The sequence below is a fragment of the Nanorana parkeri genome, unplaced genomic scaffold (genome assembly GCF_000935625.1).
Source record: "Nanorana parkeri isolate BGI_ZX_2015 unplaced genomic scaffold, ASM93562v1 scaffold63, whole genome shotgun sequence".
NCBI classification, from domain to species: Eukaryota; Metazoa; Chordata; class Amphibia; order Anura; family Dicroglossidae; genus Nanorana; species Nanorana parkeri.
Genome location: NW_017306331.1, coordinates 1,284,205 through 1,309,275, shown reverse-complemented (window position 1 = coordinate 1,309,275; position 25,071 = coordinate 1,284,205). Strand labels below are relative to the sequence as shown.

Sequence of the window (25,071 nt, the reverse complement as noted above, 5' to 3'; positions counted from 1 at the left end):
TCAGCCCCTCTGGCTGAGAACCCTGGGTGACTTTGAGGCCACCTAACACCGTGGTATTGCCTCACAATGCCACAGTATATATATATACACACACATGTGTGTGTGTACATGCATACAAACACATATGTATGTATGTGTGTGTGTATATATACATACATACATACATACATACATACATACATACATACATATACAGCCTTTCAGCCTGGTTAGAGGCTGAGAACTGGATGGAGAAAGCGAGATTTAAGAAGCAGATGTCAGTTGTTTGTAGGAAGAACTCAGTTACCTCCATACACGCACATGTGAAGACATCAAAAACTGTTGCAGTTTTCACATTCATCTCTGCAGATGATATTATTTACTGTTTAAGTGAATGATGCAATAATTAATTGAATGATTTACTAGGACTGAAGAAATAAATGATTCTCCAAGGCTGAAATTGAAGTATCCACTCTAGGCAGCTTGTAGAGTCACTGAATGAACCAATGCCACTATCCAGTAAACAATGTATTTGTGCTGAAGTAGATAATTTATTATTTCCAAAGTAGTCAGATTTTAGAAAAATTCTCGCAGGGCTTCTGGACTGCATCCTTGTGTCCAGAATTGTATTCTATGGGCTTAAAGTAAGGGCAGCTCTGGAACAGAGGAACACAAGAGTCTGCATTTTCGGTGGCTTAGATTCAGGGGCTTTCAGTAGATCAAAATATTGTCAACTATACCAATTTAAGGATCATTTGGGCCAGCTTTGTGCTCTGGGTTGCAGGTTCAGACACAGAACCACTCAAACAATGGGCTTCGATTGTTTGAATTCCTTATGCAACTATTTGTGGTTTGAAGCATCAGAAAAGTGTTCCAGTAGGACAAGCTGCGTCCACAAACAAGCAGGTTAAACAAAGCCTCTGGACGCTCATCAACACTGCACAGTCTATTTTAAAGGAAAATACCTGATTTTCATTTGAGGCCTTTTCAAACACGAGTGAGACACTGGAAAGCAATGTCCATCGACACAAGCCTCTAGCTAATTGCAGCAGCCAGATGTAGTAGATAAAAGCCAGAAAGAACATTAGAGCAAGTTAGCAGGCAGATGGAGTCCCTTGAGGCAGTTTAGTGAAAAACGTTTAAGTTTGACTGGTGTTCCTTTTAATTCATTAAAGCACTATGATTGGTGACTTAAGGGAACATGAATAGTCTATGTGTATAAATGCTTTATGTGAAAGGCAAAAAATTAAAATGTTATTGAAAATAAAATTCTCAGATAACCATTAAATAATGAATATTAATATTTACTACCTGCATCTAGCTGGTAGCACACTAAAACATGCATTGCATCTCTTCATCTAGCTAATTTTACTGATATGCTGTAAATAGCCTGACGATGACTGTGTAGTTTGACCTCCTGGAATTGAGCTCTATTGACAACAGAAACAAATCTGAATGAGTTGAAGGTCCCTCTTACTGTTTGTACAGATACACGTGGATTTTCAAAGCTGTTGACAAGTAATTAGACACTGCTGGGCTTTCTTATTAAAAAGCCAAGTATGTTCAAGTCGATGGTATGTGTTGAGTAAGGACAGAATTTTTCAATTGTAACATAATCCTTTTTTTTTTCATTCGTAAGAATAATAATAAAAAAAATTTAATAACCTCAAGCAATGGATACTACTTTATTTTTCCCAGTTTTCCCATCCAAGTAACTTTTTATCTCTTTTTGTAGTTGCATTTGGTTGACTCATTTAAACCCATTTAAAACATTTTGCCATGTCAAGGTGAAGGTCAGTAGGGCGTGCAGTGCTGAATGGGCAATTCATGCTGCCATTTGTTCAGCGCACAGATCTGCTTGGCAAAGCATTTGTGAGACTTTTAGTCCTGGGTTGCACATTATTTGAGGATTCTAATATAATGAGCACACATGCCTGTTTGCAATAATGATGGCCTTTTGGATTTTTGCCCGTATTGCCCGTCATAGATTTTGTTGTTGCAGGTTCAAACTTTAGGAGAAAGCTAAACAAAAAGGGTGTTAAATTGTATTTTAATTATGACATATTACACTGCCTGGCCAAAAAAAAGTCTCCATCTGGACTTAGCTAACCAAATAGGCAAAAACTATAGGGGTTGCTCCAGTTGGTCAGGTCTAGGTTCAGCAATGTTATGTACCCAAAAAATAATGTTAGCTGCCGACCTGAATATACTGAATGATCGGGTTTTTCCATCAGTGCATTTTTTCTTCCCTGATGGCACATTGAGCATATTCCAAGATGACAATGCCAGGATTCATCTGGTTCATATTGTGAAAGAGTGGTTCAGGGAGCATGAGACATCATTTTCCCACATGGATTGGCCACCACAGAGTCCAGACTTTAACTCCATTGAGAATCACTGTGCTCCAAAAGGGTCACGGTTGTCACTAAGCTGCTCTCTGTTTTGGACCACTAATCCCTCCTCCAATCTTTATTTTCATTACATTGGGAAGCGTTCTTTTGTAGTTCACAAAGGTAGCTAGGAAAACTGAGGATTTCTGTAACTGCAGAAAATGTACTTAAGCTGTCCGTGCACTTGGATCACTTGCTACACGGCATGGCAGCTGCTTTGACAAAAGTCATTTGAAAAAATCAACTATTGTCAAATGGAGGGCCACACACTGCTCGGATGTTGAGTCAGCAGGACAGCTATATATGGGCACCTTTAGACTGAAAAAAGAAAACTAATGCAGCCACCACATCTAAGAACGGTTAAGCTGTAATTTATAAAATTTTTGGTTTTGGGGTTCCTTCTACTGCAGCTGCTTGGCCAGCCATTTCTTACACAGTCTGCTCAAAACTGTACAGTGCATATAGGAAGTTTCTTATATTCACCTTTGAAGGACGGCTAGCGCTGTACGTTTTGAGAATTTATAACGTATAGGAAGTGGACTGTTAATGTATGATTTATCTCCTGAAAAATGGACAACCTGATAAGACCCATTGTTGACACACATGGTAACGTGAATCATCTGCCACTTGTATCTGTTAGAATTTAATAAAATCTATTAAAACAGAAACACTTAGTTGATTGCTAATAAAGAGATAAGCTGGTACTTGAATTTCTGCCTTGGGGAAGTTTATCCAGTATGCAGTGAACAATAGAGGTGTATATTGGATGTAAAAGTGTTTTTTGGGGGGTTTGATCATTCCCAAATAAATGATCAGAAGCCTTTTGTATATACTCAGCATTACATCATCGACTTAATCACGGCCCGGATTGCCCAGCGGGCACTTAATCCCCATTTCTTATATTAGGTCTCTATCCTTTTAACTAGTACTACTATCAGTTGTTAATCCCGCTACTCATGTCAGACCTGGCCTCCCCTTCCAGCTGGCTTGGAAAGGAAATTACTTTGTTAAGGCTCGTGCTAAGGACGTGTCCAGTGTCACCTAGAAGTTAATTTTAATATAATTTATTTTTAATGTAAGAAGTGTATGCACCTTAATTTAACTTATCAACCTCTTGCAGTCCCTGTCCAGCAGAGCTCATACTGGTGGAGGGAAAGGCAGCACAAGGAGCCAGTCAGTTGTATGGCAGTGCTCATGTGCTAACAAGACAAATGTTTATAGAAGGATAGAGCAGAGTGACAGAGAGATGAGCTCATCAGTCTTCTGCTTCTCCTTTAACTTGCTAGTTACAGGGTGGGGGAGGAACAAGATGTGGGTTACTGAACTGAAACAGAGAAAAACCTGGTTTTCTGACCTGCTAGTCAGGGCTGTGCTCCGTGGCAGAGCTGTGTAAATCTCAGGACCAGATGGACAGGAACAGAATTTATCTGGCAGGTAAAACAGCTCCCATATATGTATTTCATCTGTGTGTTTAGCTGATTACCTGGAGTGCAGCTATTAAATGACGTCCTTTGTAGCCATGGGAAGACAGGACCCATTGAGATGAGTTGCCTACTTGGACCATAAAGCTGAAGAAAATAGCCAAATATACAATTGAAATACATACCTGTGACCTTTTATCAGCCAAACGAATATGTAAATGTGTTCAGTCTTATGATCTAGGCATCCCTGCCATATAACATTGATAGGTTGCTGATCTTAGTTTTCTCCTCTGCAGTTTAGTAATAGAGCTTGGTCAACAACTCAGATGGAACAGAACCACACTGATAAGGTCATCACTCTGGTCTCCCCCTACTGTAAGTATGTTTAAGAAACGACATTGGCACCATGGCACTATACAGGCACAAAGGCCTTGAAACTGAGCAACAAACTCACATCCCTAATGTCTGCCAAATGCTCTGACATCCAAGACTGCTTAGTGATATGTGTAAAAACAAAAAAATAAAGGCAAAAAAACGTTAACATAAAAAAGGATCATTTAGTAATGCAGTGTAAACAGCTAAGATGGTCTGCAAAGCTCACTCTGCCACAGAGCCAATCAGAGTTCAGTGATAGACCGCAATAAGACGAAGATGGATTCTGATTGGTTGTTATTTATTCCTGCACAGTTGTTTGTCATTTTTAGTCATTGTATAAGTTGTTAACATAAATATTATTTCATTCCTAACATATTCAATTATTTTGAAGTTAGTTTTTGACTTAGGAACAGTTTTATCCCGATTTACTTCACTTATTACCATCATTTGTTGCGCATCATTTTGCATTCTGTTTCCCTAAACTGGATGACCTGGGATTATGTCATTAACAAGATCCGCTGTCACTTTTGAAGCACCGGTTAATGGCTCTGGGAAGCTAATTGACGCAGAGCTGCCCTGACTTATGACGGGGAGCTGCTTAGTGTTTAATTTACATTTGCAGAAAAGTGGAGGCAGAGTGTTTCCCAGGACACATATTTAATCAAATCTGTTTGATTTTAAAATGATCCTTTAATGGAGTCGTCAGATTGATACAGCGCAGGTGCCCCTGTCCTTTGACACTCACCCATGACATAACGCAGCTGGTTGGGGAGCTGCGATTAGTTATTGCTATAGGACATTAGTTATAATCATACATGGAATAGAAAAAAAAAATCATTAAGCATATCCAGGCTCCAGGGTTAGCTCTTGTGCTTCTTGTACCATTTCCTGGGCCTTCCCATTTACTTTAACTCTCCAGATAGACTCATATTATTCGTAGGAAACTCTTACTTTTATCAAGGAGATATCTTTCTTTGTGTGCATTAATCGGGAATTGAGACGCATGTGTTTGTCCTGCTGGAGAGTAGTAATGAGGCTGGGCTTGGTACAAACTCAGCTCGCCTGAGTTCTCTCAAGTCCGCTCAAAACTCTGACCACCACCCTCTCCTCCCGACCCAATCAGTTGCGGGGAGGGGCATTCTTAATCGGCAGCTATACATCACGAAGGGGCACCGCAGCTGCCAACACTGATTGGGTTGGGAGGGGGTGGCGGTCAGTGTTTGAGCAGACTTTGAAGTACTCAGACGCACTGGGTTCACAACAAGCCCAGCCTCATGTCTACTTCAGAGTTGTTTGAAACTGGAGCAACAGTGGAGGTGTTGTTCCTAGCAGCCTATCATGTTTAAGCACTCATAGGTTGGGGAAAGAAAGCAAATGATCTTATTGGTTGCTGTGAACCAAAAAACCCAATTGATACAAATACGCCCATCGTACCGCAGACACTTTCCTTTGCCTTACCATACCTTCCTTGAATGTATCTGCCATCCTAATATTCACTGCCACATCTGAAAGGTTTCTTAAGCAAGTACCGATCTTACTCTAACATTTGGTGCCTGTACACTGTTAGGGAATCCCACATCAGTAAGAGTGCTTCATTGTTTTAAAGAGGATCTGTGCTGTGACTGTTGTGCCCAAAAAAAGGCAAAGTACTAGTCCTCAATATTGCCTGTAGTTGCTTGTAGGGTCCCTGTAGCTGAACTTGTATTGATTACTGACTTGCTTTCTTTTACTCCACTTTGTGTCTCTGTATAGAGGCAGCTATATTGGTAGAAGAGCTGGGCTTTGCTTCCTCATGTCAGAGCTGCCCCCCTGATGACTGGTAATCTGATGGCTAATAGGGTAATGATCAAGAAGCAGGGTGAGAGGTGACAAAAGCACAGATCCACAAAATAAGTGGAGCAGAAACAAGGAGATCCTTGCACTGCAGTCTTCTGGTACAGCTTTCTCTCCAACAAGGAGTCTGTGAAGGTTCTCATTCATCCAGGTCATGGTATATCTGTACAAAATAAGTCAAGGCAACTGGACTTGCTGTATTGTTCCTGAAACTTATGAAAAATACAGCAAGTCCAGTTGCCTTGACTTATTGTTTACAGATTCTCCAACAAGGAGAACATCAAGCAGCACAGTGGTGACATCACCAAATTTCACTCCAAATCTCATGAGACTAGCAGTCAGTGGGGGCAGTATCTTAGATGATCTCACACTGCAGATTTTCATCTGTAAGGCTCCAGAAGAAAGCCTAGGCACAGTCGCATGTCAGCAAGGACGCTGCTATTTTTCAGGAGGAATTTTAGACAAAAGGGCCATTTTTAGGGTACTGTTTAGGCACAACTAAAATTTTAAGATGATGGGATAGCAAACATTCACTTTTTGAGTTCAGCGCTGCTTTAAATTTAACATTGATTTATTAATACATTTGGAAACTTTTACTAACTTTTAGTGGATTTGCTAAATGGGAACTGATATATTCACACGGATGAAAACCTATAGCAAAAATATTTAGCTTGGGAGAAACAATGCTACAATCAGTGTATCCTAAAAACTAAATTTTTATTATATTTGTTATAGACATTTTGCAATAAAACAGAGGAGCACTCGCCAGTAACTTCTCTAACGTGCTAAATTAAGCATTGTGTTTAATTTTCATTGATTCCCTTAAACATCTTATTGCTGCTCGCGGTTTTATGACAACTTGTATAATTTGAGCGCGCTTTTTTTGTCCTAGTATTTCATTATGCTGCGCTGTCCAGCCACCGAAATCTAATTCTTGGCTTGGGCTGCAAGAGTTTTAGAGATTCTTGGGGTATAAAGCTGATCATGTGATTTTTATTTCATTGTGTTGGCTCATTACATGACATGACACAGCAAAATGTGCAATTCTGCTCTCTATAGAGTCCGATCAGACGGCTTGTCTGACAAGAAGCAAAGTTGCTTTAGTTGAATTTTTCTGTCTGAACTTCTGTCAAAGAGGTGCCCCAGTCTTGACCCTCCCTGCATCGGTGAATGTGTAAAGTCAGCATTTTGAGTAACTGAATGTTTTGGGAGTCCCCTCTGTAGTGTCTAGAAACAGTTGAGTGTTTTAATTGCGTGTGTTACTTTCGGGATTAAATCGGAGCCAGTTAAAGCATTCTGTAAAATGCAATGCATCAGGGTTTCTCTGTACCAGCATGCTAGTGAATGCATAGGCAATTATGAATCTTAATGTAAGTAGTACAAACCTTATCAAAATTCAACATATGAAGCAAAGAGCAATGTGCAAAGTCGGATAACATGTGGCAGACAATCAGAATCTTTTTGTTAAATGGTTTTAGTGAAATAAAATAGCAGTGGTTGGCACAAAGTGCTGTGCTTATTGCTAACTTGCTGTGTCTGATTTGATAACGGACTTGAGAATTTGCACACAATAAATTGTGCACATATTCACTTAAATGAGTCAGTCATGTCAACAGAAAATTTCTGTTTACTCCTTTTTATTGCACATGATTAGTTATTCAAAGTGAGCAGGGATTTGGCTTTCACATGATTGGATAATTGAAGTGAATATTTACATAATTTATTGTATAACAATTCTTCACTCTTTCAGTAAATGAGCTAATTTGTGTAAGCCTAAAAGTAGTTAATGGTGGGAATCAAAAAAGAGCCTTATAATAATGGGCATTTAAAAGGACCCGAATCTCCATTTTTAAAGTGTATGTAAAGCCATTTTTTTTTTGGATAGAATAGTGAAGGAATTATACCCCTGTTAGTTTTTCTTTAATGTCTGTGTGATTTTTTGGGGAGATTTTTCTTCACTTCCTGCTGCAGAGACACAGCAGGAAGTCAGGGGAGATCTCTCCAAGCGAGGGACTTATTAAAGAGCTGTCATCAGACCAGGTGTCCACTTTAAAAGACCTGTGACAAGAATGGTCACCAAGGCCAATAAAGGTGGTAAATCCTTCCAGTAAGGTTACAGACAGCAAACAAAAAAATAATAATTCATGACATCTACCCCTTACACATTGTATATAAAACTAAAAAATGGCTTTACTAACATTTTAACTTGATGTACAGATGCAGCATTTCCTCTCAGGGATAGGTATGTCTGTTACTATTCACTTGTATTTTCTCCCTTTCAGCAGAAATTACAGCCCAGCATCAGGCTGTAGGGCCCCTCTGGAGGATGACATTTCTCCTGCTTGAGCTCAGGGCTGAAAGACTGACTTTTTTTACCAGGCTGTTGGAGGAGGGTAAAACTGTCAATTTACAAACTTCTGACAGCACCGCTATTATACCAATTCAAGAGTGGATATTCAGCTCTTTAAAGTATTAAGTGCTTACAGTTTTCCTCCGCTGTATAATGCCCAAAAAGTCTATCAGGCAAAGTTATATAGAGGGGCAGCTGTTACAGAACCCACAGGCTCTAAAAGTTCTAAACTCATTTAAGCTATTAACATTTGCAGTGCTAGGCTGCCCTGCTTATTGCTTACATCTGGGAAATTTCTGTCTCTTTAGTGGCCTAATTGAAAATGTGCATTTATATTATCAGCACAGTGACAATGTACTCTGTCTCCTGGATAGACCTCTAAAACTGGTCCCAATAACACCGCTTACTGCGATGTTCAATATAAGCTTTTTCTGTGGAGAAGAGCAATGTAACTAACAAGTTCTGGTCTTTCTTGCCTGCCTTGTGATGTGATCTGGGCTTACTTTGCAGGTGATCATCTCAAGGTAACAAATCTGTAGATACAAAATGTTTCAGTCGATCACATAATTTTAAGGCAGAAAAGAAATGTTATTACAGTCATCACTTTAATAATATTATATAACCTCAAGGATTATTTTTCTGCTAAGACAATAAATACTGAGCTTGCTGTTCCATATGATTCCCTAGTAACATGTTCAGCCTTGCATGGGTCAAAAATGGGCCTAGCTATAGAACTGAAGGGACACATTTCTGCTGGCAAAAATAGAATAGACTCCTACAATCTAAGCATAGACATTTTAAGAAGTGCAGCTGTAGCAAAAAGCTAAGGTACACAGTTATTTATTTGAGATTGCCCTTTGTTAGGTTATCCGACTCCTCAACATTCTAAAACCTATCATTGCTCGGCCCACAAGGGCATATAGGGTGATTATCCCAAAGCTCTTTCACCTGGGGAGCATAGAAATAAGAGATCCCTCATATGATCCCTCTCTACTCTATGACTAAGCCCGATTGGGTGAAATGCATTAGATGTGAGCGACCATCAGGTGGGGATCACAAGCTTGGAGATAGCTGGATTTTACAAATAAAAAAGCACGTGGAGAAAATTGGGAGTGTGCAGCTGTTTTTTGGATTGGCTCCAGGAGAGGTACAGTAATACCTTGGTTTACGAGCATAATTGGTTCCGGAAGCATGCTTGTAATCCTAAGCGCTTGTATATCAAAGCGAATTTCCCCATAGGAAATAATGGAAATTCAGATGATTCGTTCCACATCCCAAAAATATTCATATAAAATGATTACAATACTGTACTGTAATATAATACTGTACAAAATATAAAGAAAAAAAAAAACATTTACCGGTACCTTCGTGGCTGGTGTGTGGGGGACAAGAGAGAGGAGGATTATTGTGTAGGACGACTTTCACTATCACTAACGGAATCACTGCTATCTCTCGACTCAATGGAATATTTTTCATTTTGTGAAACCTTAACAAGGAATCTATCCAATGTGACATTGCATTGTCGTTAAACAGACTCATCGCTCGCACTGCTACAGCCTTATTCGGGTGGCGCTTTTCTACAAAATTTTGCTCTTATTGCAAGACATTGCTTGTATATCAAGGCAAAACTTTTCAGAAATGTTTGCTTGTCTTGCAAAACGCTCTCAAACCAAGTTACATGTAAACCAAGGTATTACTGTATCTATATTTTAACCATGTGACTGTAATTTAATTTTCATATCTCATTGGATTCAACTGAAAATAACTCACTTTTTTAAAACTACAATGGTGTGTTAGCTTTGTGAATTGAGCCCATAGTCTTGAAACAAATGTTGGTACAGCTCCCAACTGTACCTTATTTGGAGATAATATCCTCCTGTCCCTTTTTCCTCAAATGTCCAGCTTTTTTACTTAGTGTACTGGCCTGTCTAATTAAAATGTACCATTTTGTGGTAGTATTTACGTTGCACTAAACTCTTCATCAAGTCTTCAATATATTTAATGGTTATCTTCAAACATTGGTGTAAAGAGAAATGCGTGATGAAAAAATCAAATGAGGGTTTCCGCATTTCTTCTTCATGATGCATGTGACCACATGATTTTTTTGTGAATATTAATTAATATATATTTTTCAGAATTATTATTGTTGAAGAATTGGTGTATATAAATATAATAATAATAATAAGGCTTTGTTCATGAAACTACACATTTTTATGAGCATCTAGCCAGTCAGTATAAATGGTTCCATCCTGCCTACCTTGCACTGAATCTCATCATGTTTTGCATCAGACAATTATGTGAGTCGTTTTATATCCAGCCAAGAAGTAAACATTTTTAAATACATGATAGTGATGGTGGGCTGGCAGTGGAGTTGCTGAGGCTAATTCCTCTTTGCTACCTACCAAGGCCACTATTGCTTTGGCATCTTGATCATATGACAGCAATGTACCAGTCTACACTGGTCTGTTTTCCTGCAGTAAAACTCTTATTACCGCATGAAAATGCATTTTTATTACAATGTGGCTTGTTCACAATGCAGGGAAGAAGCAGGTTACGTTTGTAATGCATCTGCACCATGGCAAATCTCTGTACTGAATTTCTTCCCATGGTTTGTATAAGGTGTGAAAAAAATTACGCCCATTGAAAATTCACTAAAGCGTGCAGTAATGCTTCCTAAAAACAAGTGTTACTGCATGAAAGGACCCTAAGGCCCATGTCACATGAGCCATCACAACTTGCCAGCAACAGGATTATTAAAACACCCTTTATGCTTTTCTATGGAGTTGCTTCCTTACTAGCTGGACCAGTGAGATGCCGCACTCTCTGAGGGTTCCATGACAGCGAAGGAGTCAGGGAAGGGTTCCCATTCATGTCATCACTGTGATTGGCTGTCACAGCGTTCACATGACCAGGAGCCTGTCCATGACTGCCATCATTAAGTATCTTTTAAAGGGCCGGCCGCAAGAAATTAAGATAGGTTGCTTAGGGTGATTACGGTGGTCTGCCACTGTTCCTTGTATCTGCACATCCAGCGATTACCTGCAGTTGGGGACAGATACCGGACCCTGAATGCAGACAGATTGTGTCCAGGGTCGGTCATCTGTCCCTAAACGCAGGTAACCACTAGATGTGCAGATCTACAGCAGCGGCTCCTGTTAGCCTGTCTGCAATGTGGACAGCAGCGGCCCCAGTTAGCCTGTTGTTGCTTTGTATTTGCTTCCCAGCCGCAGAAGTTTGCATCCACATGTAACGCCCTCCCAGGCTGTGGTCATACTGTTGTGGCGTGTTATGCTTGTTGGTGCATTGGGCTGATATTCATTCTTAATGCCTCCCCAATGCACTATGCTGACATTGTTGTATTGCAGTGCAAGGAAATGCACAGTAATGCACTGCCATCCTGCATTACAAAATATAGTGCACGTATCTTTTTTAGTGCATTGTCTAGTCCATTATGTGCTGCGGTAGTATTACCCAGGCCTTTGGATTTGTCATCACTTTCTGCCAGGATAAACAGAGGGGTGAATCTCCCCAGACAGCAATAAAAACCCTACAGAGGTTTTAATACTTCCGCATTCCATTAAAAAGCAAACCAAAAAAGTTTTGGCATTCAGTATATCAAGCCAGTGTGCTATGCCATGTACTCCGTAGTGCCAATCTCTACTTTTTACAGAGGCCTGAGGCCTAATGGCTCCCTCTCATTGTTTGTGGTTCTGTTCAATCAAGAAAAAACTTGCTTTGAAGCAGCTACCAGAGCAAAAAAGGAATCACCGCAACGAAGCCTATAAAGTTTGAAAACAGCATCTTGACAACAAGAGCGGGCATGCTTGTTTTGGCTAAGTTCACTCCGGTTTGTGGAATTTTTACATTCACCGCAGTGTGAGATAAGACCGGCTTCTTTACAAATGTATGGCCTCACAATTTACATGGATTCATGATGAAAAACTTCTAGATACAGCAGGTTTGGGGCATTTTTACAGGGAACTGGTTCTCTGTGGAAATTTCCCCATGCTTTGTTATTTAGGACGATCTGTATGAGAAGGCGGTCATGGTTATAGTATGTAGTTACTGATTAAGGTAATGAGAGTGAGATCTGCTAAATGGAAGGATTTAATGGAAATGCACCCCTGGTCTCTTGTATCATGCTGCCTCTGCTATTACACAGTTTATCTATCTATCTATCTATCTATCTATCTATCTATCTATCTATCTATCTATCTATCTATCTATCTATCTATCTATCTATCTATCTATCTATCTATCTATCTATCCTATATATAATATGGTCCAGTGGGAGAGGCATGCACGGGTCTTGTAATGAGGCAACAGAGATAAATGTATTGGTTCACATTTCAATATAATTTACTCATTCCAAGATCTGTGAGGGCCTCTTCCACTGGACTGTTTGTATCTACCCAGAATGCACCTGCCAAGTTTTTACTTATCCAAATGCGGTGTCCACCATTGTATGTGTGTGTGTGTATATATACATATATATATACACATATATATATATACCCACTTGAGTTTCCGAGCTGGCCAGCTCTAATTAGACCAGTCTCTTGAGCATCTCTCCCCCTCTGCTGTAACGTTCTAGGAGTCCTCGAGTCATCACGTTCAGTATAGTGTATTAGATGTGAGGATGAGATGGGACATACAATTCTTGCAGTGAAAAAGGAGAGCGGCTGGAGGGAGCTCTGCCAACTTGGAGGATCAGGTGATTATACCTTTTATTTTTTTTACCCTCGGCAAAAACGAGCAGTTAACTCTTTCAGTTCGGGGGTGGTCCTACTGCCGGTGTAATAAAATTTGTGCCTGGAGTTATTTAAAGCTTTCCAAATGTTTTGCTGAAGTCTATGAGCAGACGGCTGTTATATAAGCTAAAGCCCTTGTGAACAAGGTCCAAGTCTTGACCCAGTGGCATTTCTTTAAAGTGACACTAAACTCACACAATCGCTATATATACGGCCAATACAATAACAACAATAACAGGCACAAGGAATAATGTGCCAAGTGCAATATACTTAAAGTGACACTAAACTCAGTTAGTGTCTGAGTTAAATCCTAAAGGAGTTAAATCCTAAAAATGCATTCAAGTACCTTTTAACTATTAACAAAAATGTATCTTATTTGTGTATAACTCGGCTGTAGATCCTCAAATCATCTCTGAATTGGGGCTGACACTGTCCTTCCTTCTGGAGGGTGGCTACTTTTGTTCCTGTGTGTGTTGTAAAGTAGTCACCACTCCAAGGTCACTCCTGTGATGGACTACAATTTCAATACAAATTAGTAACTGAACATGAGATTGTAGTCCATCACAGTGACCTTGGAGTGGGGTGACTACTATACAACACACACAGGGACCATGGGGAACAAAAGTAGCCACCCTCCAGAAGGAAGGACAGTGTCAGCACTAATTCAGAGATGATTTGAGGATCTACAGCTGAGTAATACACAAATGAGATTAATTTTTGTTAATAGTTAAGATACTTTAATGCATTTTTAAGATTTAACTCCAAAGTTTAGTGTTTTACGTTACTTTTTTGACACAATGCACATGTGTGAATTAACGCTTTGTACCATGAACTGCAAAGTGTGAATGGTCCTTTAAAGTCCTGCCACAAGATGCCTGCTGTTACCGTTATAAACCAGAAAAATATTTTCTGCGACTCTCTCTAAATTAGTTTATCGCAAGACAAAAGTCTTGCGATGGTTGTAAGGTGTGTGCCCAGCCTTAGATACTGTGGTCTGAGTTTCCTTAAATGAATAGCTTGGTTCCACCAATCCCCTGTGCAATGACAGTGCCCTTAATGGTTAGGGAGTCAGCCTTTTTAGGTAGAAGAATAGCAGTTGCCATGAAGGGAATGTATGCTTGCAGTTTCTATTGGAAGCCGTGACATAGTGACAATGCAGGAAAACAACTGGGAGACGGGAGCAGTGTGTTGTCAGTAAATAACAGGAAGTGCCTGTTCAAGGACCTTCATGGCAGGATCATCAGGTGAAAAAATATATCTGTTCAATGAATGTTGACATAGCCTCTAAGGCCCCTTTCGCAAGGGCAGTCCAATCAGGTCTGCCTGTCAGTCTTTCAGGCGGACCTGAATGGATGCTCAATATTAGTCCCGACTCTGGCCAGGTCCACAAAAATAAATGGAACAGAGTTCTGACACATGTCCATTTCCATCCAACTCCCCATAGACCAAGATGGGGTCCAGCAGTTTTAGTTCTCTCCTCTATCGCAAAATGGAGGAAAAAACTGGATGGACACGAATGTCACACCGGTGACATCCGATCCATACTGCTCCAATCAGGAGGGGGATCTGTGCATGGATCGCCTTCTGATTCTGGTTTGCCCAGGTTTGACTGGCTACCATGTGAAAGCTTTTCCTGTACGAGTGTGAAAAAACGTTATGTAAGGTTTAGAGCAAGCTTTAAAGCGGCCCTTTACCCCATTCCACTAAAAATCACAGCAGCATGCAGCTCTGCATCTTACATTCATTAGTTGAACAAACTTGTTTTTCATTTACTTACAAATAGAGTTCTTCTACTTCCTGATCCAGTTCTGGCACAAATGATGTAATGTTCCAAACCACTGCATCCAGGGAAGGTTACATCAGCAGAGCATTGTTGGGAAAATCTCACCTGTAATCTCATGAGATCTCAGGGAAAGACATTTTCCTCGCCTGAGATGATGTGCATGGTCACATGTCCTAGTTACATGTGCCTGAAATCCAGGAAGTAAAGAGAGATCTAGTCGCCTGCCCTTAGCTATCAGGGCCCCTGCCAGAAGAAACAAGGTATGCAAAGAATACAAAGCCGGCGATTATCTAGAAGTATGTGTTTTGTAGATTGTCATTACTGAACATTTCTAAAGGTGTGTTTGTTGTTATTTTAAATATATGGGTAAAGGTCCGCTTTAAGGGGAAAAAAAACAACAACATTTTATACCAAAGAAATGTAAATCTGGACATTTTTATTTACATTTTTTAGTTGATGTTTTTTTTCCATTTGAAGAGTCCATCACAGATGAAAAATAAGCCTCTTTTTGTTGTGGTTGCTGATGAGCATGGTTGATTGTGGCTATGGGTGCAGGCCCGATACATACTGACTTATGTGTAGATACTGCTAGCCAAATAGCAGAGTGTGCATTTTTTTTAAACAAAGGTAAATACACTCTAATACATTGTACACTGATACATTAAGGAGAACTGTCATGAAGCTGATTATAAGTGAGGTACCATATACAGTATATCTCGTATATATACCATAGCCTTTACCATGCCATACCATATACCAAAGTCTTTAGCTTTGATTACGGCACGCATTCACCGTGGCATCATTTTGATAAGCTTTTGCAATTTTTACAACATTTATTTCCGTTCAGAGTAGTATTCATTTGCACCAAGATCTCATAGTGATGATGGAAGAGTTGGACCACTGTAAAATCTTCTCCAGAATATCCCAAAGATTCTCAGTGGGGTAAAGGTCTGGACTCTGTTGTGACCAATCCATGTGAGAAAATGATGTCTCATACCCCCTGAGTCACTCTTTCACAATACGAACCCGATGAATCCTGACATTGTCATCTTGGAATATAATAGCCTAGAGATTTGAAATCAGGTGTACTTTTTAGATAGCCAAATGAGACATTATATGGTTTATAAAAGCTTCAAGTTTATTAAAAGTATACTAAAATCCTTACCATACAAAGGTCAGTATAATACATAACCTCCAATTATGCATTATCCCCATCAATAACCTATTAAACTACCCAAATTAAGTTTATACATTAACAGAATAGACAAAATTATATTATTATCACAAAATGAACTATCTGCTAAACAGGCAGTGGAATGGAGACCTTGCTCAACGTGTTTCCATGTTTACTCAGCTTCTTCATGAGTATAATTGAAGGTGTTAATAGATGATTGTAGGCTTTGCCTACAATTAAAATATCTCCTGAGCGGGCACAGGGACATAGACAGGAGGGCCTCGGACACCCAGACCCCGCCACGGACTCTCTTGGTTCTTTATAAAGGCTGTTGTATAGAGTGATTAATTCCCTAACGCAATGTAGTTGATACATTTACCAGAATAGACCAAATTCCATTAATTCCACAAAATCATGTATCTGGTAAATAGAGGAATGGAGACCTTGCTCATTTAACAGAACTCCACTTCTTTAGGAGTATAATTAAGGCTGTTAATTAACAATTGTAGTTTTTCCGGACTGTTAAAATATCCCCCGGAACAAACAGGAAGCCTTCGGACACCCAGGCCCCACCATGGACTCTTGTGGTTCTTGGTAACGGCTGTTTTATAGAGTGATTAATGCCATAATGCTTCCAAGATTGCAGTTAACATGATTCTTACATTGCAAGGGAGGCTCCCAAATTAAATGTAGGAAGGGATGGCTTGATTCTCTTCCCCCACTGGATACACCATTTAATGTAGGTTAACACCATCCAGTAAGATGATTAGGGCAGTGATGTTATTTGAGGTCATTGCTAATCCATGCAAGTGTCAAGCTGTTTATAGTCTGATTTTCCTATACATTAAATGCACGTGCGCCTATGTTGCCAAAGAGACAGGTCATACAGTATCTTCATTGAAAAGCACCTGCCAGTAATGGAAACATCTAAGAGTATTCACCAATATTGCAATATAATAGATAGAGAAATGTGTATGTGTAAATGTGTATGTAAGTGAGCAGCCTCCCCCCCACCCATGTGCCTGGGCTGAATAAGAAAGGGGCCTTACATTAAGGCCTCATTCACACACAACGCAAGCAAAATTGTATATTGCGAATATATATGCGTCTATGCGCGTATATGCGTGCACTATATGCAATCCCAGAACGCATCACTCGTAATGGAATTTTTAATGTGCTGTACGCGTGTATATATAAATATGCTGCCCGGACGCATCTCTGTTCCATTCTGTTTTTGCACATATTTACGCTATGCAAATATACGGCTCCATACGCGGCTATGTGTGTCGGAGCCATTTATTTGCATATAGTACAATATTCACGTACGCGCGTATATGCACGTCAGTGTGAATGAGGCCTTTATGAACCCAGTTTCATTTGCTGTAGGGCTCTGGGAATTTGTGCATACCTAATTGTGAATGCCATTAGTAGCTTTTTCAAAGTAACTGTTTTTGTTTTTCTGCTCCTTTAATTTGGTTGCCTCCTTAAGGAACTGGTGAAACTTTTTTATTTAACACAGTAGCAGTTTGAAGTTATTAAATCAGCAGGTTGTGCAACTTTGACAGGAGTCATTAGTAAAGCGGGGTTAATTAAGGTGTGCGATACAAACATGGTAATATAGTGTTACAAGTTGTTAGGTTATTCCATGTGCATAGTTGTGTGACATTTGATGGATGCTGTTCTGCTGCAATGCAAGGCAGGACACTGGAGGCAACTGCCTAATCCTATTAATACTATATCATTATTACCCAATAAAGGGGGCTCCAGGCTAAAGCTAAATACACACTTGAAATTTGTAAGTGTTAAACCTGCTAAAAGAATTGTAATTCTGTCAAGCCACACTAGTGATTTACCTATTACTGAAACAATGTATCGGCACACAAGGTGACCTTTAGACAGTGCCTGTCTTAGACCCAAAACTCTTTAAACTTCTGCACAACTGTCATCATTGTATAAAATACTCTGTCCGTGCCAGCTCTTCCTTGGCTGCTCTTGCAGAATAAAAATCCAAATGGGTCTTATTTCTGTTAACCGTGAGGGAGTGGTGTGTGTCCCTCTCTGATACATTTGTCTGTGTGTATAATGTGATATACTGTATTTTATTCAGTTCTGTTGGCAACATGGTCTATTCCAGAGCAAATCACAGGAGCCAGATACCCAGTGATCCTTAAAAACTACAGCCGGCGCCTAAATTTGGGGTTTTCTGTTTGTCAACAAAGTTGTTCCTAAACAAACCCTGCTGGTACCTGGATTGCACATAATGGCTTCTGAACGCAATATTAATTTGTCCACCCCTGGTCTGTTCACAGCATAGTAACACGCCAGCTTGGTGCTCAGTGCTTCTTTTGCCTGGCAATTGCCACCTGCTGGCTGCAGATGGTAAATATCAAATATTCATATGCAATATTTTATGTTTATCTGGCTAACAAGAAACATTTAAATGTTAGGTTTTGGTCTTCAACATACTAACCACTTGCTGACCGGGGTGTTTACACCCCCTTCCTGTCCAGGCCATTTTTCAGTGTTCAGCGCTGCAGTACTTTGACGTTTATTCCGTCATGCAACGCTGTACTGAAATTAATTTGATACCATTTTTTGGGAACAGATAGAGCTTTCTTTTGGTGGTATTTAATCACCACTGGGGTTTTTATTTTTTACTAAGAAAAAAAGTACCGAATATTAAAAAAACAAAACAGTTTTTCCCTTTATTATTTTATGAAACATTTATTTTTACCCAATTTTTTGCTTGGGGTCACGTCGGTTAAATAGACACCAAACATGTTAAGCCTTAAAATTGTGCGCGTCCGCGAAATCGCAAAAAAAGTCCATAGCCAAAATTGGCCATAGGCGACGCTTTAAAAGATTTTACTGCTCATCAGTTTAGTGTTATCAGTGATTAATGGCCCGATAATTATTGCTCTCTCTGCGACGTTCGCGGCGAAATGTAACATGTGCGGCATAATTGAAGCAATCGTCGTTTATGCGTGTAGGTGCACCTAACGCATTTTTGCGCATCTATGTGGGGGAGGGGGACTTTAAAAACATTTTGTGGTGTTTTTTGTGTGTGTGTAAATGTAATTTCTTTTGTGAGCAAATGTTTTTGTTTTTTTTTAACTACTTTTTCTTTTTTACACTTAACTTTATTGTTATCACATAGGGTGCTAAGAAGTACCCTATGTAATAACAAATCACAGTGACAGGTCCCCTTTATGCAGACATCAGGGGTCTCTAAGACCCCTAATGTCACCTAGGGACCCCCAGAGAAGCTGATGAACCACAGCTTCATCAGCTTCTCTCCGGTTTCAGTACTGGAGAGTGACAGAGGAATGCGGAAGTGATGTAATATACATCACTTCCTGCATTCAGAGACCGGTAGGAGAGCGGAGGGATATTGTGCACTGATCTCCCTCTGTTCTCAGTGCACAGAGCCACATCGCCCGGGATGGATGGATGCCCGAGATCGCGGGGACGGTGGCGGCGGGGACAACAATAGCGAGAAGAGGTAAGGAGGGTGGGGCGCACCCTGACTTGCATCATACAATCGATCTGACTGCTTGCATGTAAACGGCAATCTCCGGCCATTTAAAATACTGGTGGTTTCCCGCTCGTGCGCGCCAGGGGGCGCGCGTGATCAGGCTCGGGCACGCAGGACGTCTAACCCGCATCCAGGAGACTCCCGTCCGGCCGTCTTTCAACGCTTTGCGGACGGGAGGTGGTTAAATAAAGAAAATACAGTGATACCTTGGTTTACGAGCATAATTCGTTCCGGAAGCATGCTTGTAATCCAAAGCGCTTGTATATCAAAGTGAATTTCCCCATAGGAAATAATGGAAATTCAGATGATTCGTTCCAGAACCCAAAAATATTCATATAAAAATGATTACAATACTGTACTGTAATATAATACTGTACAAAATATAAAGAAAATAAACAAATTACCGGTACCTTCGTGGCTGTTGTGAGGGGGACGAGAGAGAGGAGGATTATTGTGTAGGACGACTTTCACTATCACTAACGGAATCACTGCTATCTCTTGACTCAATGGAATCTTTCATTTCGTGAAACCTTAACAAGGAATCTATTCAATGTGACATTGCATTGTCGTTAAACAGACTCATCGCTCGCACTGCTACAGCCTTATTCGGGTGGTGCTTTTCTAAAAAAAATTGCTCTTCTTGCAAGACATTGCTTGTATATCAAGGCAACATTTTTCAGAAATGTTTGTTTGTCTTGCAAAACACTCTCAAACCAAGTTACTTGTAAACCAAGGTAATACTGTATAGACAAAAACATTTTAGAATTAAGCAGTGCCAAGAATAGCTGACCTGAAACCCAACCCAATGAGATATTTGTTGCTCTCGGGAGCTATTAGTGTATAAAGACAGGTTTACTAATGCGAGAAAGGAGGTGTGAAGAGCAGAAGCAATGGGGTTGATTTACTAAAGGTAAACAGGCTATTCACTGTGCATCGGAATTTGCATTTGCAGGTGAATTTTCCCTTTAGCTTATTGGTGAAGTTCACTCAAAGAATAACCAACGAGCAAGGAAAATTAAGAAAAAGACTATATTTTTGCTGGCACATGATTGGATGCTGGAAGTCAGCAACACTTTATCTCATTTACTAGGCTAAGGGGAAATTCACTTGAACAGCTTTTTTGTCTTTAGTAGATAAACTCCACTGATGTCTCACCAAGAATGACAGGTGGTTAAGCATTTTGCGTATCGCATTGTGTTCCCTGATTGGCTGAAGGACTAATGAAATGTATGCATGTCAATTCCTTTTTCTCTGTAAGAAGTGGTATCGGTGCCACCTGCTCCTAGGGTGCTGAAAATCACTGTGTATGTTGGCATGCACTTCTAATATTCAAAGTACATGTTACCTCCCCCTAGGGAACACCAACATACAAGCCCGTAATTTATTGCTCAAAATGCTTGAACATGTGCCATTGGTTGCAAGGATCAAGCCAGGTATAGCCACCCTTAACCACCAATGAAAGTTAACTTTTCATCTGGTTAGAGCAGACAGAATAAGGAAAACTGATTGCCGATTGGTTTCTATGGACAAGTCTTTACATGTTGCACTTTGATCTGTCAGATATGCAAGAAATAGTGCAGAGAATTGTGATGGGATGCCACAATGGTGGCCATGCATGGAACACGATTGTTACAATATGTGGATGTTTTGTGACCACATATAGGGGGTGGAACATTCTGGACCCCAGAAGACCAATGTCACTGTTGCCGGTGTTACACTATGTTGAGGACACAAACCCTCCATGAATGGACAGCTTAATTCACAAAATCAGTCACATTTCATCTCTCAATTGATCTGATCACACTAAACTGAAACCTAGTTGGTTGCTCTGGAATAGCGCACATCGTTCTGGTTCTCAACTTTGCTTTATTAAATAAGCCCGTGTTATTGTCCTGGAATAATCCATGGGCTCACTGACATTTAAAAAAAAATGATCTTTCTTCTGCACACTGCCCCCAGCCCTCTGACCCTCATTTAAACCTAAGCTGCATAAAATGCTTTCTGATTGCATCTCTGTGCACAGTATTTTTTTAAAAAGAAATGCTTTAGAGAGAGTTAAACTACAACAAAATGCAGTCATTCAAGAACAATGAACTGTCTTTCTATACTTTGTGTAAATGATAACTTGAAAGGCTTTACTCAAAGGTAGACTAGTATTAAAACTGCCAAACACATCTTGAATTTCAGCTGAATCCTCCAAAATCTGAGCCGTGGGTGGCCCTATCAGCACTATCCACAAAAGTTGGTTACAAAATCAAAGGAGCCGGGTGGAAAACTGTTGGCCGAACTGTGACTGCAGCCAATCGTAGCCCTTTCTGCTGGTCCTGTTCAACCAACCAACCATATTTTGGTAAAAAAATCATGTTTTTATGTGTAACATTCACCTATAATCCAGTGACATCTAATATCTGAAGATGTTCTGTATCTATTAATATCTAAAGAAACTGAACCGTTACATAAAAATAAAAATATATCCAGTGGCATTTTGTTGATGGTGGGCATCAAGCTTCCATATGCCATGCTGAGGGCTAATATCAGCCTACAGCCATTTTTTGTAAGATTGCGGATTTCTATTTTAATAAATGTGCAAACACAGACACATAAAATTTTGTTTTGTAATGTTGTTCTTGCTGTCAGATGAGTAATATGAGTGTCAGGACTGATCATTAAAAATATGAATATTATTAAATATCTTAAATGATCCCTTACATGACCCAGCATCTGAAATCTGATTGGCTGATTTGTGTTACTATAGTTTTCATGGCTGCATTTTCCTTTTTTGTTTTGCTGCCTTGAATAAGCCGGGGAAGGAAGGCAGCATGTAAATTGAGGGAAGGGAGATTTAGCAACAGGGTTTTCAGGATGGAACAACACAGAGGTAAGTGTAAATATAGATTACAAATGTTTGTATGATTTGTGGAATACATAGGTGTGCGAAAGGTAGATTAGACTGTAGTTCTTTATAATGTTCAGTGCAGATTTTCCTCCTAAATTGGTGGTGCATTCTTTAGTCCAGGCTTACCACTTCCCAACCCCGATACAAGTTTTATTTTGCTAGGAAGACTCTTGTGTTTCCTTTGTATGAGAGAAGCATCTGTATATTCATCAGCCTCAAGATAGATAATCCCAGATTTGCAAGCTAGTCCTGGGCTGCGAGACATTTTATGGTTTAACTCTGTGTGGTCATTGAGACACATGGTGCAAAGACTTTGCTAAGGGTCATTCATCCTCTGGATTAGTTTCTCTTCTCAGGTCCTGTTAGATCATGGCTTTTAAAGATAAACAGCTTTATTCATATAGATATAGATAGATATATCTATATCTATCTATGTATAGATATAGATAGATATAGGTACATACAACATTATGGTTGCCTATATAATTGTTTTGGTAGAACAGGTCTAATTATCAGCGCTGTAGTTCTGCAACATTTACTAAACTGCCCATAAAGTGAATTTATACTCAAAAAGTAAAGGTTTGCTATGCTAACAAGTAAAATATAGAAATCTTAAATAATACATTTTGCAAAATACAAAAAAAATAAATTATATCTTGCTGTTCACCAGTAATTAGGCCTTAAAAAGAAACCTAATGTAGCTACCACATCTAAGGACTGGAAAGCTACAATATATTACATTTATATTTCTGGGTTTAGACACACTTTAAAAATGTTTTGGATTTACATACACTTTAAAATGGAAGCCTAGAAAAAAATGTGCTAGTATACATTGTCCTTGAGTTGGAAAAAGTCCAGCGGAGGGCAACCAAACTAATTAGGGGTATGGAGGACCAGAGCTACGAGACAAGGCTACTAAATTTAAACATGTTCACATTAGAGGTGAGGAGATTAAGGGGGGATATGATTTCCATGTACAAAATGTTTAATGGTGGTAGCAACATTAGCGATAAACTGTTTAAAATTAACTCCGTTACAAAAACTAGAGGCCATCACCTAAAATTGGTGGAAAAAAAATTCCAGCACAAGGGGCGAAGGGGGTTCTTCACAGTAAGATCAGTTAGGGTCTGGAACTCACTGCCACAGGCGGTGATTTCAGCAAATAATGTGGAATTGTTCAAGAAACTTTTGGACGATTTCTTAAGGGACCGTAATATACAGGGGTACAGGTACTCCTAGAATGAGATCCTAATAGGTTGGACTTGATGGACTAATGTCTTTATTCAACCTCAAATACTATGTAACTATGTAACACTTAAAAACAAGGATGGAAAAGGGACTCGTGTACATATACTGTATACAAATGCACAATCACACACATACACACAAAGGTTGGACTTGATGGATCTGTGTCTTTATTCAACCTCAAATATGATGATGATGATGTAACATAACTAAGCTACGGCCAGATCCTTCGGCAGCTTTGTGAATAGACCCCATATTGTCACATTATGGCAGTCTTACCTACCAAATTGATCCCCAGTCTCTTCTGTCATAATAGGCCCCCCTATCATCCCTTTTTATAAAAGATCGCCCACCTTCTGCTTAAAGGTGAGTGGATAAATGAAAATTATTTTTAATATGTGTGTGTTGGGTTTTTAAGCTCCTTTAAGGGCAGAGACTAATGTGAAGGGTTTTATATATTCTGTACAATGCTATAGTACAGGGGTAGGCAACCTCAGTACTCCAGCTGTGGTGAAACTACAAATCCTATCATTCTTCTGGGACTCATGCTTGTGGCTGTCAGAGCATTGCAATGCCTCTTGGGATTTGTAGTTCCAGACCAGCTGTAGTGCTGAGGTTTCCTACAGTATATTAGCCCTATATAAATGGCTTTATTTTTCTGTCTCATACCAATAAACTTGTTTTGTTCATCTGCTTTGGAAAATGTCCTATGATGGAATGCACATCAGATCGCTGCTTCGCTGCTGATAAAACATGCATAGATTTGAAAGCTATTCAGGAAATCACCCTTTTGGTTTTTCATGTTTAACTTGATGAGGTCCCATTTTTTTTTTGAGGCTCGCACTTTGAAATGTCCCTATAGGCATTTGCTGTAGAGCTGCTGATCCTCTGTAATTGCAGTAGGGTCGCTAGCAGGGAAAAAAATACTTCTTCCAATTGTTTGGAGACCTCTCTGGTCTTTTATTAGAATAAAATGCCTATTCTTTTGCATAAGCGTGAAACAATTTCCTTCCCTGCTAGCCAGTCGTGACCCTTTAAGCAAAGGTTTGCTGAGCTGTACAGATTTGGGAAACCTTTTAAGGACAAAGTTGCAGCTTTATTATACAGTCACAGAAAAGGGAAACTATTGATACATTGTGGATTGCCAGAGAACGTTTCATCTGCCTGTCAGAGGTTGGGGAAAAAAGGGGCAAAAAAATGGATTACCAAACCAAATAAAATCCTAGAATTGCCTCTTATATATCTATTGTATATTTCTATATTTTCTGCTCAGATAAATAATAAAGACTCTGAGAAACAAACTCTGGTCTTCCACCTGTATGCTCTGACTTTTTGCTCA

General features: G+C 39.7%; 1 protein-coding gene across 1 annotated transcript in view; it reads left to right on the top strand.

The window, feature by feature from the left end:
* The first annotated feature begins 19,502 nt into the window (after window positions 1–19,502).
* The window catches only part of EPAS1 (endothelial PAS domain protein 1), a 90,449-nt gene continuing 84,880 nt past the window's right edge, over window positions 19,503–25,071 (top strand). Inside the window, exon 1 of the mRNA XM_018576284.1 lies at window positions 19,503–19,558. Coding sequence (XP_018431786.1) covers window positions 19,503–19,558 — 56 coding nt within the window. The remainder of the gene's footprint in view (window positions 19,559–25,071) is intronic.